Source organism: Notolabrus celidotus, chromosome 10 (assembly GCF_009762535.1).
Source record: "Notolabrus celidotus isolate fNotCel1 chromosome 10, fNotCel1.pri, whole genome shotgun sequence".
Lineage (NCBI taxonomy): Eukaryota > Metazoa > Chordata > Actinopteri > Labriformes > Labridae > Notolabrus > Notolabrus celidotus.
The window spans coordinates 8,556,286-8,573,029 of NC_048281.1; the positions used below are offsets into that span (position 1 = coordinate 8,556,286).

Genomic DNA, 16,744 nt, shown 5'->3' on the forward strand with positions numbered 1-16,744 from the left:
TTGCACGCAGCGAGAGACACATTTTAATTTATAGAAACGTAAAGACATGTAGATGGATTCATTCAGAATAGAAATGATTGATCTTATTTATTCAAAGAAATAATTTTGGAGCTTTTAAATCATTATTTTAAAATTGCTCCTCTCTGAGTTTGTCGTATTTATGATAATGTAATAATAATATTTATTTATATAGCACTTTTCAAAAGAGGGTTACAAACTTATTTATACAGTCTATGGTTAAAAAGTGCTTTACAAATAGAAAAGAAACTATAAGATGATAAAAGCGAAATATTTTGGAGACAATGAAAAAGAATAAAATAATTGTAAAAAAGCAATAACCTGCAGGGAGGTGACAGCAAGAAGAAATGAAAGAAAGGAAAATAAAAAAGTTAAGATAAAACAATGTTGAAACACTGAAAACAATAAAATATAAAACATTAAAACAATTAAAAGGTCAGAAAAATAAAATATGAAAATATAAAAGAATACAAAAAACAGAGTGATACTGCCTGATGAATAATCTATCTCCTCTTCTTTCTTTTTGTTTATTGATAATTACAGCATTCTTCCATTTCTTTAATTATTGGACTACATCATTTATAAGCTATTACAGGGTCATAACTATCTTGTCATAAGTATGCCCTCGATCTTTATTCCATATGATACCAATATATCTTTGAATTATATCTTATTTTTTTTTACAAACACACAAAGTTGGTTTTTAATTATGTTTTTTAATCAAATAGGTTTCTTTTTATGCATTTACTATAGGCTTTTAGGTTACATATTTATGCATTCTATGTATTTATAGGCTCTGTTTATTATGATTGATTTTTGTAGCTTATCATTCATCTTTGTCGCTCCTGGACCTGAGTAAAATTTTTGCTACTTCCTGTTTTTAACATGATTGAATGACACTAAAGTGAACCTTGAAATACATATAAAGATGTGCAGGCAAGTCCTTTGAAATACATACCTGGATATATCTGTATACATGCATATAAATGCATGTGCTTGTCCAAAAAGAAAAGGTCATATATAGAAAAAAAGATGATACATAAATTTTTTTTTTTTTCATTTTTCAGATTTTTAATATAAGAATCAAAAGTCTGCAGCAGCTGCCTTTACCATTGCAAACACATGTATACACATACAGTACATATACTGTATACTATGCACTACAGAGTCAAGTGATTGCAACAGGTCATGTGTTTTGGATAGGGAAAAAAAAGACACTTTCTTTTGCACATTCAGATTCATCCCCTTCATACCGCACAGTCCAACATAAAACACTAAAGTTCTCCAACTTAAATTACAGAATCAGACACCGATCAGTCTTTTCAAAATAGAAACAAGATGCAAGACTTTCCTGGCACAAGTGTTAATCACGCCTACATCTATCAAGCCCCATCCATGTGATCTTACACAATAGTTAAAATAAGGCTATAAATTACAAACTGGATCTGATATCAGGTTCCTCTGAGAGAGTGAAAGTTAGAGAAACCAAGTCAAGATCACAGATCACAGATCTTTTGGTGATTTCAGAGACAGTGCAGAAAACCATAACAAACACTTTCATTGCACACAGTTCTACACAAACGTTCTATGAGCAGACGTGATTGGTTCATATCTCTTCTACAATGACGAGTGCATAACCCAAGTTTGTCTCCTGACTCCTCTGACTGTCCAGGGAGAACATTTGTCCCTTCAGTTTTTCCTTTTTGTTTTGCAGTGTAAGTAAAAACTGAGGGGAGTGTCTTTGACTCGTTTCCAGTGGAAAGACGCCTCCAATGAAATCCAGCTTAATCCAAAAGCTTGGAGTGCTCTATCCTCGTAATGGTCCAGTCTGGACTCACTCCTTTAGTAAACTCCCTTTGGAATCTGTCAGAGAGCCAGAAACACAAATCAGGAGGTTTCATGTGATTCACACTCATATTCAATTTATCTTACATGATGAGAATACTCACTCATAATTTGCAGTCAGAAGTCTCTTTGTTTCTGCCTCTCCCTCTCCACCAAAGGCCACCTGGAAGATACGGGTTCCCTCCAAGGTGTCATCAGGAAGTCGGGCGCTCGTCAGATACCAGAAACGCATCAGAATACTGACAAACTTCCTACCTGGAGAAACAGAGCAGAAATATTCTACTAAATATCAGACCTGAAAGAGGGACCCTTTGAAAGTCCCGTGCTCTTCAAGATAAAGTTTCACAATTATTTATCAGAACTTTATATAAAAAACATCAAACCAAAACGGACATGAAGACACGTGTTTAAACTACACATTTAAGGATTGCTTTATGATTTAGTTTTGTTAGCAACCAGAATCAAAAATCTAGATTTGCTTCTGCCTCTTAATATTTGATGTAATAATCACTCAGATGTGCCCATGGTGTGAACTGGCTCCTCTCTAGCTACCAGTCTGATTTCCTTACAATGGTCAGCACTGTGTCCTGAACTAGTGACCCTCCAGTTCCCAAGCCAAGTCCCCACAGACTGAGCTACTGTCACCAAATTACTGGAGGTGCTGCAGTTTACCTCAGCTCTTCTAAATTATTATGAACCTGTAATCGTTCAGGATTTTTCAGCTGATTAGTGAGTGTTTACAGCATCAGGAAAGTGTATGTAGGAAAGAGCCAAAGCAACTTACAGTGTCTTTGTAATGAAAATAAATATTGAATATAATATTGAAAGGCATAAGATACATCAGGCTTTAATGACAAGAAAAGGAAAGAAAACATCTCACTTTAACTTAGAATTTTGGTCCCTTTACAGAATTGTTGGTCACTAAAGAAGAGCAGACAAATATCACATCCTTTAACAAAGACAGTTACCGTCATCATCGTAGTAGATCCCCACATCTGCAGGGGTGGTGTACATGATCTCCTCAGGATCTGCAGACAGAGCTTTCTTGTAGCTCGATGGCATCAGGTTACACTTCTCCTCCAGCTTCTCAATCAGCTGCACGGAAAAGAAAATCAGATGAAGAGCCAAACATGAGCAGGATTTAATTTGTTTCATAACAGAAGGACACAGGCAGGACATTTTACAAAAGGAGAATATGTGGGTGATGTTGAAGCAGCTAAAAATACAATTTAGAAACCAAAAAGAAACAAATTAAACAGACCTCTCTATCTTTATTTTTATTTATTTAATACGTTGTTATAATCTAGAGCATGAGAGGAACAGTACACACAGAAAGATGATGGGTTTAGAATGTCATCATGATTTAGAGATTAGAGTTTGGACCTGTTGGGTTCCCATACTCACATCTTTCGCCACAAGACCCTCCAATCCTTCAAACTGACATTTGGACAGCAGACTGGACACATGAGAGAAAGCCTGCAAGAGAAGATAAAACTTAATAATTGACACAAAAAACAACAAACTAAGGATGCACAATTAGATTTCCTGAGGGTTAGTTTCAGCTGACACTGGCCCTGTTGATGAATATCTACCATCAGCTGATAATTTAGTATTCAGCGATGGCAGTGGCCGATAAACTTTACATACTGCTCTGAGAAAAAAAAGGAAGACGAAGAAAGCAACTTTATAACTGTCCATTGACATTGGGCATCTGAAAAAGAGCTTTTTGAAGCAGATTTTATTTTTATTTTAAATCAAAACTCATACGTGGAAAATGGTTAAGTGTAGTTTGTGAATTTGTATGATTGCACTTGTGTTTACTCAAAGACAGCTGAGTGAGGGAATGAAAGACTCAAACAATGTTCACCTGTGTTTTTAGAAAGAAGATGAAGCTGGGTCTCTAACCCGGATGTGGAGTTACTTACAACAACAATAACAGCAGAGTAAAATTAAAATTATATATAGTTATATCAGAAGCGGCTGTTCTGTTATCTCTAATATTAAGACAGTGATTGATCTGATTACCTTGAATCGAGCTCAATAATCTGAAGCTGAAACACAATCCTTCTTCTCTGTTTCATTTTGTACCAACCTGCTTCGCCCCCTCCGTGAACTCCTCGATGCTGAACTCTCTATCAAAGTAAGCTCTGATCAGAAAGTAATATATCCGCGTCCGGAACCAGATAAAAGGATTCGTGATCCCGACCACCACCACCTTCTGGACCGGTTTCTGCCCACCCCGGTCCGAGCTGTACGGCCTGACCGCTGCTGTCACCCCGGCATGTGTTGAAGAGGGTATCCGAGTCTTTCTGGACGGGTTTAGGAGGATCCCTTCATTTAAAAACAGTCGAGTAAAGCTTAATGTTGATGGAGACCTGAAACAACCTCTCAACACGGGCAGCGCCATCTTTGTTTCACCGGAAGTTATCTGGTCCGTCTCCACTTTACTTTCGATGAGAGCCTTCGTTTCCGGTGGGGTCGATTTTAGTGTGACACACAGTGAGTTGAGCAGTTTACTTTCACCTGCTGGTTCATTTCTCCTCTAAGCTATGTCTCATGGAGCTCCAGGAGAAAATAACTGTACCGATATTTACAGACGTGGACAAAGACGTGTTTCTGCGAGACATTTATCCACAGGTGAGATTATCTGCAAACGAAGTGTTGTATCAATGGCTGCAAGAAAATGTGACTGTGTTATAACACTGCTGCTTCTGTGCAACACAAACGGAGTTAGATGCAGTGTATTGCTGTTTTTCTGCACTTAGTGTATTAAGAAGAGCTTCAAAAATACATTTAATTCTGATAATGCAGAGTGAGAAAACAAGTAATAGACTGGAGGTTGCTTTATATGTCTCCTGCAGGAAAGTATATGTTTAGGAGTTATATGATGTGTTTGGATATTATTAATAAAATATAGTCTTAATAAATATAGTTTTTCACTCAGTGACCTCAGACTAAGCTTAGATCACCTGAATGACATCAGTTTTTTTTGTCAGACTCCCAGAAACTTCTTCAGAGCATCATCAGTCTGTCTGTCTGTCTGTCTGTCTGCCTGTCTGTCTGTCTGCCTCTTATAAATGAAATGAGATGATGATGATACAGCAGAATTTGTCATCAGACAGGATGTTCAGATTGGTGTAGAGTCACTTCATTGTATTTACATTTTGTTTTGTATTCTTAGCGCAGACCGGCCGTGCTGAGAGGACTTAATCTTGGACCATGTCTGGAAAAATGGAGGACTGAGTATCTCTGTGAGAAGGGCAGCGACAAGGAAGTGAAGATACACGTGTCCACTGTGCCACAGATGGACTTTCTGCACAAAAACTTTGCATACAAGTGAGCTTTGCCTCTGCCTCACACACACATACATACACACACACACACACAAATAAAGCTTCCTCTGTGCAGAGTCCTCAGCTGCAGGTCTGTGTCCACAGGACTCTGCCCTTCAGGGAGTTTGTGAAAAGAGCTTCTGAAAAGATTCACTCGGATTTCTTCCTCTGTGAGGTAACATTATTAATGAATGTTTTATTATTGTCATTACATTTTGACTTTTAATGACATGAAGTCTGTTTTAGGATGAGAGCTATTATCTTCGGTCACTAGGAGAGGACGTGCGAAAGGTATTTAAGGACTTAAGTTTGACATTAGATTTTGTTTATGGGTGGCTGTATTTATAAGTCAAACATATCTCCAGTCTGACTGTGCAGAGGCTCTTGTTAAAATATAATAATTCCCTCACAGGAACCTGCTGATCTGAGCAAACAGTTCCCAGACTTGGCAGCAGATTTCCACATCCCAGAGTTCTTTGCACCGGATCAGTTTTTCTCCAGCGTGTTCCGCATCAGCTCCTGTGGTCTGCAGCTGTGGACGCACTATGATGTGAGTGCTTATTTGTTTATGTCACCAGTCTGAGTAGTAGATTTGATTCTGCCTGCAGCCATGAAATGTTGTAATCAGAGTGCTTGTTTTCACACTGAAACTCAGCCTGTCAAGTGTCTGCAAACATCAGAGATGGATTTCTATGAATGAGGAAGATGCTTGTTTTTAAACCAGTAAACAACTGTTTCATAGCTCTCTTTAACTGTGCAGAATTGTTCTGTCACTTATCAGAGATTTTGCTTGTGTTGATTGAACAGGACTGTTACGGATTTCAAATATCAGAATTTAGCTTTCAACGTTTGGCTTTTTTGCAGAAAACAAAAACTTCAATACACTCTTCCTGTTCTGCTCTCTGGGTTTAATTTCTTCAGGTGATGGATAACCTGCTGGCTCAGGTGACAGGGACGAAAAGAGTGGTACTCTACAGCCCCCAGGATGCATTGCACCTCTACCTGTCAGGCAAGTGTCTCTGGACAGATTTGACTCTGTAGTCCTCCTTCATGTGAACAGTAATGTATTCTTAAATATCTCTGTAAAACAACAAAACGTTTCTATAAATGGGATTGATCAATCAGGTGATAAATCAGAGGTGCTGGACATCGACTCCCCGGATCTGAAACGATTCCCTGAGTTTGTGAAGGCAAAGAGGTTGGAGTGTGTGCTGGAGCCTGGAGATCTACTCTTCATCCCAGGTAAGACTCTCTGCATCCTTCCCTCAGAGATCCATCAGACCACCATGTCTCCTCATTTTACAGACACAATACAACAGACCATTCTTGCTGCAGTGACACAGACAAACAGTTGTTACCTGATCCCGTGTGTGTGTTCCCTCAGCCCTGTGGTTCCACAACACCCTGGCTCTGCAGTTCGGTGTGGGCGTCAACGTGTTCTGGCGACATCTTCCTGCTGACAGCTACGACAAAAAGGACCCGTACGGGAACAAAGACCCCGTGGCTGCCACGCGAGCCCTCCAGGCCCTGGAGAGAGCGCTGCACACTTTGGATGAACTCCCAGCTGATTATCGGGACTTTTACGGACGCCGGATGATACAGCGCATCCAAAAGAGGACATACTGCGATGGTCAGTCGAGAACTATTGCACAGCAGGACTCTGAGAGTTCGACTCCGTGCAGTCAATCCACCAAACCTGGATGAGAGTCTGGAGAAATGCAAACAATAAAACACTGAATTCATGCTACGCTGTGATTGTTCAACAGTAAACCTTTCTCAAAGACCCTATTCTGCTTTCATGAAGGTGGTGTTGAAGTTTGTTTGAAGTTCTTCTCTTCAATCACTGCTGTTCCTGTCTAAGAAAAACAGACAATATAGTTTTGATCTCATCATTTCAATCTGCTCTTTCAACCTCTTTTTTGATACCCAAACCCCTCTCCCCTGTCTCATATGGGTACATTAAGGTCAGTAACCTCATGTAGCTCGTGCAAACCTTCATCCAGTTTGATCCTTAGCAGAGAGAAACATCAGTGTGTCTAAAAGTCATCACAGCTCAACCAGACATCTTTATCAATCCATCACAAAAACATTGTTTCAATAAGAGAAAGATTAGATGTGACAGTTAAAGGCTCTGTGAGGAGATTTTATGTTGTGTTGATTCTGGTGACCCAGGATAAAGACTTAATTTCCCATGAGCACCTTGTGTTAAAGATATCTCTGGCCAAAGCGTGCATTTGTTTTGAAGCAAATGAATGAATTCAGATCTTAGTACACAGACACAATGTTTCAACACAGGACTGAGTTGCACGTGTGCAGATACCAATGTGGTTTGAACTTTTATTGCACAAAGATTACATATCTTTATGTTTCCTTACAAACATTTTAAAGCTTTGTAAACAGTGAAGCAGCATCTCCCCAGTGTGATCAGTTCCTCCTGCTAACACTGCTTTGAGTCCCCACGCTCACATTTCTTCAGTCTCAGCATGTAAGTGTGAACACAAAGAGCAGTGACTGACTACGAAGCAGAGAGGAGCTGGGAGATGTGATCCTGTCAGAGAGTCTGAGGTTACACGCTGCGGGTCAGGCTGCTCAACGTTTGATAACACGCCTCAGGCTGGATAAAGAACTGCAAGTGAGAGAGCTGGTGGCTGTTTGACCGTGAGGATTATACTGCGAGGAAGGGTGAGTGAAAACAGGGCGATCCTGTCAGCAAACCTGCTCAATGAGACCACGAGTGAAAAACACACCCAAACATTTACACTTTGAAAAACAGTTTGGCTTCGGGTGTGGACGAGGAAAAGGTCAGACAAAGAAAATATGCATAAAGGAGAACTTTACTATTTCAAACCTGGGCTTGATTCTGACATGTTTTTAGACTTTTAGGTTTTTAGACTTTTAGAACTGGCTACAATGGCTGCAATGTTATTCCCCGATAGTTGTTTTAAGAGTCTGACATCACCACAGACGGACTCACTCACAGAGCGGGACCTTTGTTTTCGAGATAAATTCAATCTCCCATCAGCACACACAGAAGTCACTCTGCTCCATTTAAAGCCACATGACTCCTTTGTCAAAATAAGTGGTTCTGCTTGCAGAGCACAGACGTACCCGAGAGGTACCGCAGCTTCAATTGTTCAGCATGTTTTGGGTATTGTATTCCTGAAAAGTGTGCTGAATCCAACTGAGTCTCTTTAACAAAGTGAGCAAAGGAGTGGTAGAAGAAGTGACTCCCGTGCTTTTAAAAGTAAAGTGACTGTTTCTTAAGTTTTAGTCTGGGCTGTGAGGAGGACTGTGTGAGAGCAGCTTCTGGTTTGAGCATCATACCTGAACAAACAGTGCGCATCATGTCACAGAAGTAAAATAACCTGCAGATGAAAGTGACAAAGATGTGGGAGCACATTACCACCAGTTAAAGATTAAGCCTTGATATGAAGAAATCCCAAAAGTTAACTCATTTCCATAAAATAAAAAGTCTTGATGAGTCAGAAAGTCAAAACTGTGCAGTGATAGTCATGATTTAGAGGTAAAGAGTCAAAATGATGGTATAAAAGCCAAGATTGTTAGTCATAGGTGCGACGTAAAAGGTCAAAATAATGATATAATCTCATAATCTTGGATTTTTACTATCAAAATTATGGCTTTCTTGCATATTGCACACCTAGTTATCATACAAAACTGTGCGTAGGCGTCAGAGTTTAACTGTGATTCGTTGACTTTATGTTCTGACCGACACCGCACAGAAACAGTCAACCTCATCTAGCCTCCTTTTATCTCCTACATTTATGTCTTATTTTCTCATTATTTTGCCTTTTTATTCATAATTTCTACTTTATATCTCAAAGATTTTGACTTTAATGTCATAGTTTTGATTTACTATCTCACATTAATGATGTGTTATTTATGTATTTATGTTAACATCTAGGCTAAATCTTCTTCACTTGCTTCCTCACAGGCAGTGATGTGCTTCAACACAAACACTGTTAGTGAATGTAATCTGAGCGGGTTAGTTTACAGGGTTTCTCTTGCAGCCTTAACGGAAACAATCGTCTCTAATGCAATACATTTTGCACCTAAAAGTCAATCAAGAAGTAAAATATGTAAAAACATGGCCCAGGTTTAAAATAAGACTTCCTTTTTAATATTACTCTTTCATTCACAAACACACAGAAAGCACTCGTCTCAGTCTCCTCCGTAGTGAAGGTTGACAGTCTGGGGCCGCCGACACTGACACCGCTCGCTGCACTGTGATTCATCTTTTCTTGCATTTCTCCGTCCTTCAAGTGGGCAAGGCAAGGCGAGAAGCAGCAGGAAGAGGGCAACATTTTCTCTCTACACTGGACATCAGACACGTGTTTCAGGTGAGGTTCAGTCCCGGGACTCTTCATGTGGCCCGTTCCTCTTCAGCAGAGCAGTGCAGACTAAAGTCATGAGGTATGCACACACCCACTGCCCCACTTCATGAAGTTTCTGGGTGTGCAGATAAAGCTAGGAGAAACTCTCATCAGACAGAAATAGACACAGAAATGGCACATTGCTTGTTGGTGTTCGGTGGATGCTAAACTTCTTGATTTTTTTCTTGTTTTCGTTTTTTTAAGCGATCAGGCAGACGGAGGAGAAAACTCGGAGTATAGGACGAGTCTTCCCGAAGTGATCAGCCAGGAGGAGAGGAGGTGAATCTACGGAGTCTGTGCCATGCCGCGAGTAGACTTGATCTTCTCCAGTCGTTTAGAAAGGTGGCTATTGTTTGACTCAAGCTCATCCACTTTGTCCAGAGCTGATCGCAGCTGTTCGTTCAAAAGGAGAGAAAACATGTTGCAGTCAAAACAGAGCATGCTCAGTAAGCCAGCGTATAGTGTAAGGAACGAAACGTCACCTCTCGTTGTAGTTTCCGTTTATCTGCCTTCAGTTCATCCTCCACTTTCTCTGCGTTCTCTGATGAAGACTTGTAACGCGTCACCTGACCTTCAAGTCTGGTCACCTGAGAAGTCAGAATGTTTGAATAAAGAGGAGTACTGTTTTGTTTTAAGGTGATGTGTGAATCTATTGTCATCTTACGTTTTGCTCCAAAGCAGTGACTTCTTGCTCTGCCTTCACGAGCTTGAACTTTAAGTCACTTATTTGCCTGTTTGAATCTCCTGCAAAGACAAACCACAGAGATTATTACATTTGTAGAGATAATAAAGTTATGAACTGCATGCTGAGGTTGTTTTAATACAGATGTGGGCGTACTCTGCATTTCTATGATGTTCGGATCGTTGCCGTTTTCAAGGATTTCACCGTCAGGGGTCGAGGTGTTGTCGGTGCCGTTCCTCTGTGTTTTCTCATCCAACTGGGTCTTTAGTTTCTTTACCTGCAGGTGGAGCCAGAGGACACTCATGATGAAGACACTCAATGAGGATGACATGACAGCTCATATTCACAAGCTCTAAGATGGGGTACTGTTTCATACAACTCCAAAAAAGTTAGAGAGCTGTGAAAAGTTTAAACCCTTTAATTATTCTAAAATAGTCTAAAGGAAGCATATCAAATGATGTAACTGAAGAAAAAATGTTGTTTCATGTGAAATATGTGCAAATTTTAATTTTGATGTCAACAACACGTTTCAAAAAAGTTAGGACAGAGACGACAAAACACTGAAATAGTTGCGTAACACTTCAATAATCACCTGGAGAAACATCTCTCTACTACTTAAAGCTAGGGTTGGTAGTCACGGAAAACTAGCATGAATTTAAATGTAGCATTTCCTCAGGACTCCGTCTTTAAATTAATTTGCAACAGGAATGGTATCTTCTCTTCATCAATGCACAGTTTAAATTGGAAGCAACATTTTTAGTAGGAGCAATCAGTGTGAGGATGAATCATTGACCCACCTGCTCTATCATCTTCTCCCGCTCGTCCACCAGTTTCCTGAGGCGGATCTCTGAAAACAAAAACACACGTTTGAGAACAAAAACTCACTGCTGCCCGAGTCACACGTCAACGTTTCACAGTCATGCTTCATGCAAAAACAAAACACCAGTTCAAACAACCATGATTATATCTGCTGCCGTCCATCTTTGAAAGGAAAATAAGGTGACATACCAGGGGTGGGAGGAGCCAAGGTGACGGTGGGAGGGTGTCTGGGTCAGGGTGGGAGGTTGGTGCATGCAACAGAACAGGCATCCGTGGGGGGAGTGATGGAGCAGGGTGTGAGGGGGGGATGTTAGTATGCACAAACTGTGGACAAGAGGTTTGATCCCAAAACTACATTCACAACAAGAGTTTACCATGAAGTCTGAGAAGTGTTTAAAGGTGCTGACTGACTGATGCATGATGGGAGATAACATACATAACACTCAAAGAAGTTCTTTACATTTCAGTACAAGCTCAGAGTTTATTTAAGTTTCAGAGTGGACGCACCACATTCATCGTTTCCATCAAGTGCAACAAAATGCAAACAAACATTTATCAAACGTTCTCTGTGCTTAAGAATCTTACAGAAGGAGACGTGTTTAAAGAGGCGATCTCAGAGAGCTCAGGGATGAGACCTTTGGCGACTGTAGACTCAGTAAGATACATCTAAACAGCATGAACCATAATCATCAATCTTTCGTTTGTTTGCCTTTTTGTATTTGGCTGACCAGCTACTGCCAGGTCCTGAAGTTCCTGAACAGTTGTGATTTTGTTTTTCCTGGTACCCCAAGTCCAAGACAACAGTTTGATGCAGATAAACTGTGAATAAATTGGCTTTTATAAGTAGGCAGTAAGCTCAAGCACCTTTTTGTTAACTCCACTTTTGCTATGTCTATGAACATTACTTTATTTAACATCTTTGAGATGACAACTTTAAATGAAACCGAAGTTTTTACTGAGAAAGAACCGAAAAGGCTCTCAAACCATTCTCCGTTTAAAACCACGTAACAGACACGACATGTAGGAGGTTGTCCGTTTAGAGTCCAAATTAACATGCACGTTATTTATTGTGTAACTTTTGAAATGCAGACAGAGGCGAACATTTTCTTAAACCGTTACAGAGCAACATTATTCATCACAAAAGGCAAGCAGCATGAAAAATGTGCATCAAAACAAAAAATGGTGAGTGCAGCAGTGTCCAAAACTAACATCTCTACAAATATACTTTTTAAAGTAAGTAACTACGTAAGAACTCAGCTCTGGGCATCAGACTATTTGTATTTAGCTCATTCAAATTATATACAAACTTACACCAGTTTTCTTTTGTGAAAGTGCTGTAAGAGTTTTGCACAAACCTAATTTGTAAACAGCCAATCAGAGACGAGTGAAGGGCAGATTAAAGATGCTATCTACTCTACATAGCTCAATAAGTTAAGACATCTTACAGTCCTCTTTGTTCTTGCCTTTGCCTTTCTTGCTGCCCTTCTTTGAACTTTTCCCCGTCTGCAGCTCTGAGTTGCTGGACACTACGTCCCAGCTCTTAAGTGAAACTGAATCTTCATCGTTCAAAGCATCTAAGCCCTCCTCTAAAGGTAGAGATGTGGCCTGGCTACTTTTCTGTTTAACAAAACTCAACTCCCCGACCTTCAAACGCTTCCCCTCCTCTGAGCTGGGCCTGGCCTCCTCTGTGACGCCTACCTCCTCCAGGATTTTCGCCTGATCTTCCACCAGGTTTTCAGAGGAGGTATCCCCGAGAGTCTGAGCCCAAGAGTTTAGTGTGTCCTGGCTAACAGCATCTGAATCTGGATGTAGTGGGTCTACCTGATGACTTGTACACTTATCGTTGCTTTCAACTAGCTTGTTCAGAGTATTTTCAATCGACTCAGCGTTGCTCTGGGTCAACTCTAAACTGCCTTTGCTGCCTTCCATTGAAACAACTTCCACTCCCTCCACGATTGAGATCTGTTTGGGATCTTCAGTCAGATTCATTGTGATGGCATCGTCTATATCTAAATCATCAAAATCAAAAGACTGTCCTTCTTCATCGACGCTGTTGTCTTCATCACTGTCCAGCAGTGCGGGCTGAGACGACCCCTCAGACCTCTGATAATCATCAGACTTGTCTTTCAAGGGTTCGTGCCGACAATCTATCAAAGGGAAAATGTGCGTCTCACTTTGACTGTTCGTTTGCTCTGGGTCGTCTTCAGCGATACTTTGGTCCTGATTGAGAGACGAGCTGAATTCAGCGCCTTCTTTTGGAGAATCTGGTGCATCCAACACTTCGATCATGTTGATGTCGTCTGTTTCTTGAGACAGTTCAGCTCGTGATTCATCAGTTAGATCCTCAAACTGTGATGTCTGTATTAGTTCCAAATCACTGGTCTGAACCAGAACCTCCAAAGGACTCTTTTCAGCATCAGATGCATCAATGAGTTTATCATGTAAAGAGCTGTCTGGCTCAACTAAACCTTCAGGTTCTCTCAGGTCTCCATTGAGCTCCTCTTGAGCTGCTCTGTCTGGTATGAGCTCTGACTGATCGGCATCAAGAGGAGGAGGAGAAGATTCTTGTGCAGTCTCTGCTTCAGGGTCTTTGTTATCTTTGACTGTCGCTATTTCCTCCTCAGAACCTTTGTCAGAGACCTTGATAGGGGTGTTGTCACCGCTGGAGTCCATGTCTGCAGGTTGTGACAGCTGCTCTGCTCCTGCCTCCTCAGAATCTTTAACTATGTCAGCTTCCTCCTCTAAACCTCTTTCAGAACTCTCAGTGGGAGTGTGGTCGCTCCCTGAGTCCATGTCAGCAGGCTCTGACAGCAGCTCTGCTTTTGACTCCTCATCTTTGTCTTTCTCTGCTTCCTCCTCTGAAACTCTTTCAGAAACCTTGACGGCAGTGAGGTCTCTGCCTGAGTCCACATCCACAGGCTCTGACAGCAGCTCTGCTCTTTGCTCTTCAGGATCTTTGTCTTTCTCAGCCTCCTCCTCTGAAACTCTCTCAGAAACCTCGATGGGAGTGTCAACGCTTCTCGAGTCCAAGTTCCCCGGTTCTGACAACATCTCTGTTCTGGATTCAGCAAGATCGATGACCGTCTCAGTTTCTTCCTCTGAACCTCTCTCAGAAAGCTCGATGGGAGTGTGTTCACTGCCTGAGTCCACGTCCACAGGCTCTGAGATCATCTCTGATGGCTGCTCTGAACCAGACAAGCTCTGCTGACAATCAGAGAGAGCATCCGTAGAAGACGAGTACACTAATGAACTCTCCAGACTGTTAGTGGATTCATCAAGGACAGCGTCAGCGCCGCTCGGGACAAACAGCTCAGTTTCTGTGGTTTCCTCGTAGATGGTTTCAAAGGGGTACTGAGGATTATTAACTGTGCATTCAGACTTTAACTCATTGATGGACCCAGCTTCACTCTCTGTGCTGTCCAGAAGCTCTGACTGGATGATGCTGCTGTTAGTGGAGTTGTCGATGTCACTGTTGTATTCACTTGAAGTGCATCGATTGGCAGGATAGCCCGTGCTCTCAGCATCAAGAGAGTCTTCAAAATCAGAAGCACCAAAGTTGATTTCTGATCCAGGATTAGTCGTGGATTCTTCTTCTATAGTTTCCAGACTTTGATCTTTGTCTTGTTCGTTTACTGAATTTGTTTTAGATTCCTGGAGATTATCAGCACAAGAGAAGCTTTCACTGAGTGTCATAACGTCCAAACTTTGATCCTCTTTCTTAACATCTGTAACATGATTGGCTCTTATTTCATTGGGAGAGGCACAAGCTGCTATTTCTTCTTCTCTGCTCTCTTTTTCTGTAGTTTGTTCCTTGCTGTTTTCTGTAACATCATCTATTTGACTGGTGGCCGCACCCTCAGTAATCTCAGCATCTCTTGAGTTATTCATTGTAACAGGAGTACAGAGATTGCATTCTGGAGGAGGGCTTGTTGTGGATCTCACTTCCTCCTTGTTTTGCTGATCTTTTTTGGGATCTGTTTCAGACTTCTTTGGGGTGTCGACTTGAAAAAAGGTTTCAGTGGTTACCGTTGCCTCCTCTGCTTTTTCCAAGCTTTGCTGCTTATTCTTCTGATCAGTGGTATCATCATCTCTAACTTCCTGCGGTGCTTCAGCGGTCCCAGCAGGTTCTAAAGCTTCTACTTCAGTTAAGTTCTCAGTTTGTTCTTTGTCATCTGTTTGAGATTCTTTGACAAGGTCATACGGATTTTCAGGTTTATCAGCTTTGGCTACGTCTACTCCTCCGACCTCTTTACCTTTCTGCTTGTCCTGCTTGTTCTTCACTTGATTGCCTTTTAACTCTTTCAGGGTTTCAGTGACGGGCCAACAGCAGAATCTGGGGTTTATGTTTCCGTCTAAAGCAGCTGACTGTGGTCCTTTTTCTGTTTTGCCTTTTTCTTTTTGGGTTACATCCTTCGGTTGGCCGTCGTCCTCATTCGTTGCAGCTTTTTTTTTGCCTTTTTTCTTCTTCTTCCTCTTCTTCCCTGAAGAAGTGGCGCCTTGAGGTTTGCTTTCCTCTTCTTTCTCAGTCTCTGCCTTCTTGGTATTGCCGGACTCCTGTTGAGCTTCTTGGGACACATTGGCTAAACTTTGTTGAGTGACATTTTGCTGAGGGTCTGAATCTGTTTTACTTTCCTCTCTTTGCTCCTCAAGAGTTTTTTCTCTCTCCTCTAAATCTTGGTTTCTTGTCTCTCCTGATTCTCCCTCCTCTGTCGTTTCTGTTTCTTCAACGATTTTCTCCAAACTGCTGCTGCGAACGATGGTATCTATAACCTTCATGACTGAGCTGTCAGTCACGTCAGCACTCTGCTTCTGACTAAAGCTGCCGCCTCCCTGTGCAGCTAAGGAAGTCTTCTGTTCTGCTGCAACGTTACAGATTGTCTCGGAGCCAGTGGGGTCCAGATCCACCTTTTCCTTCCTGCCACTTCTTAATTGAGTCTCCTTTGTTTTGCCTGAGAGATCATGAAGAGCAGACGATGATGGAGGGCCAAAAAATGTTGACTTAAGAAAAGATTTTCAGAACTGCAATCTTCAGAATGAAAGCATCAGCAGGTTTCAAGATAAGGCAGAACTCCGGACTGATTCGTTGGCTTAGAAAGAGAAGCGCAAAACCAAGATTGACCAGGAGAGCGAGAAGAGAAACAAGAAGAAGAAAGAAGCAAGGATCATCGAAAGGACGGTCTTGATTGTCAGATCATCAAAGCGTTGCGGAAAGAGGACTGAAGCCGCCAGCTTAAAAGATACACATTTCAGAATCTGCACAATAATCCAGATAAATAATCCTCATACATACTACAATCTGCTCATGATCATCTCTCAAAATGATTCACAAATGCTGTACAACCCCGATGCCACCCGCGTTAGCACAGTTAGTTATGAATCAGAGCTAAGTTGCATCTGCTGCAGAAATGAAAACGTGCAAAACAAACAGCATAAAAGCTCAAATGTTAGCAAAGAAGACGAAGCCATGATGTGCAAAGATGTGAGTGCTACAATTCGTTTCTACAGGTGAGCTGAAGATTAGATACTGCTCAAAGGATAACTCTGGTGATTCTACACATTTCTCTTTGAGTCAACTCATCTGCTTAAGAGTTGATTGGATCTGACTCTTTTCTGTTTTTGTTTTTGTCTCATCCTGCTGTCTTTTAACAGTCACATGT

The 16,744-nt window shown here is 41.2% G+C and overlaps 3 protein-coding genes across 7 annotated transcripts in view; 1 reads left to right on the top strand and 2 right to left on the bottom strand.

The window, feature by feature from the left end:
- Positions 1-1,077: 1,077 nt before the first annotated feature.
- On the bottom strand, positions 1,078-4,316 carry maip1 (matrix AAA peptidase interacting protein 1). The gene is made up of 5 exons (XM_034693607.1): positions 3,956-4,316; positions 3,268-3,339; positions 2,832-2,958; positions 1,968-2,118; positions 1,078-1,881 (listed from the first exon to the last, which is right to left on the bottom strand). Exons 1-5 carry the CDS (start codon positions 4,268-4,270, stop codon positions 1,803-1,805), a joined length of 744 nt encoding a protein of 247 aa, XP_034549498.1. The 5' UTR covers positions 4,271-4,316; the 3' UTR covers positions 1,078-1,802.
- On the top strand, positions 4,162-6,983 carry tyw5 (tRNA-yW synthesizing protein 5). The gene is made up of 8 exons (XM_034693606.1): positions 4,162-4,500; positions 5,045-5,199; positions 5,301-5,370; positions 5,442-5,486; positions 5,608-5,745; positions 6,117-6,204; positions 6,321-6,437; positions 6,580-6,983. The coding sequence occupies exons 1-8, from the start codon at positions 4,420-4,422 to the stop codon at positions 6,897-6,899; spliced, it is 1,014 nt and encodes a 337-aa protein (XP_034549497.1). The 5' UTR covers positions 4,162-4,419; the 3' UTR covers positions 6,900-6,983.
- A 535-nt stretch (positions 6,984-7,518) lies between these two features.
- lrrfip1a (leucine rich repeat (in FLII) interacting protein 1a) overlaps positions 7,519-16,744 on the bottom strand; it is a 65,520-nt gene continuing 56,294 nt past the window's right edge. For 4 of the 5 annotated variants that reach the window (XM_034693602.1, XM_034693600.1, XM_034693601.1 and 1 more), the window contains one exon: positions 11,549-16,036. In XM_034693602.1, coding sequence (XP_034549493.1) covers positions 12,519-16,036 — 3,518 coding nt within the window. In that variant the 3' untranslated portion in view covers positions 11,549-12,518. Of the gene's footprint in view, positions 9,980-10,068; positions 10,174-10,250; positions 10,331-10,424; positions 10,546-11,065; positions 11,116-11,548; positions 16,037-16,744 lie in introns of those variants that run through there. The other variant, XM_034693603.1, reaches the window with a different exon arrangement.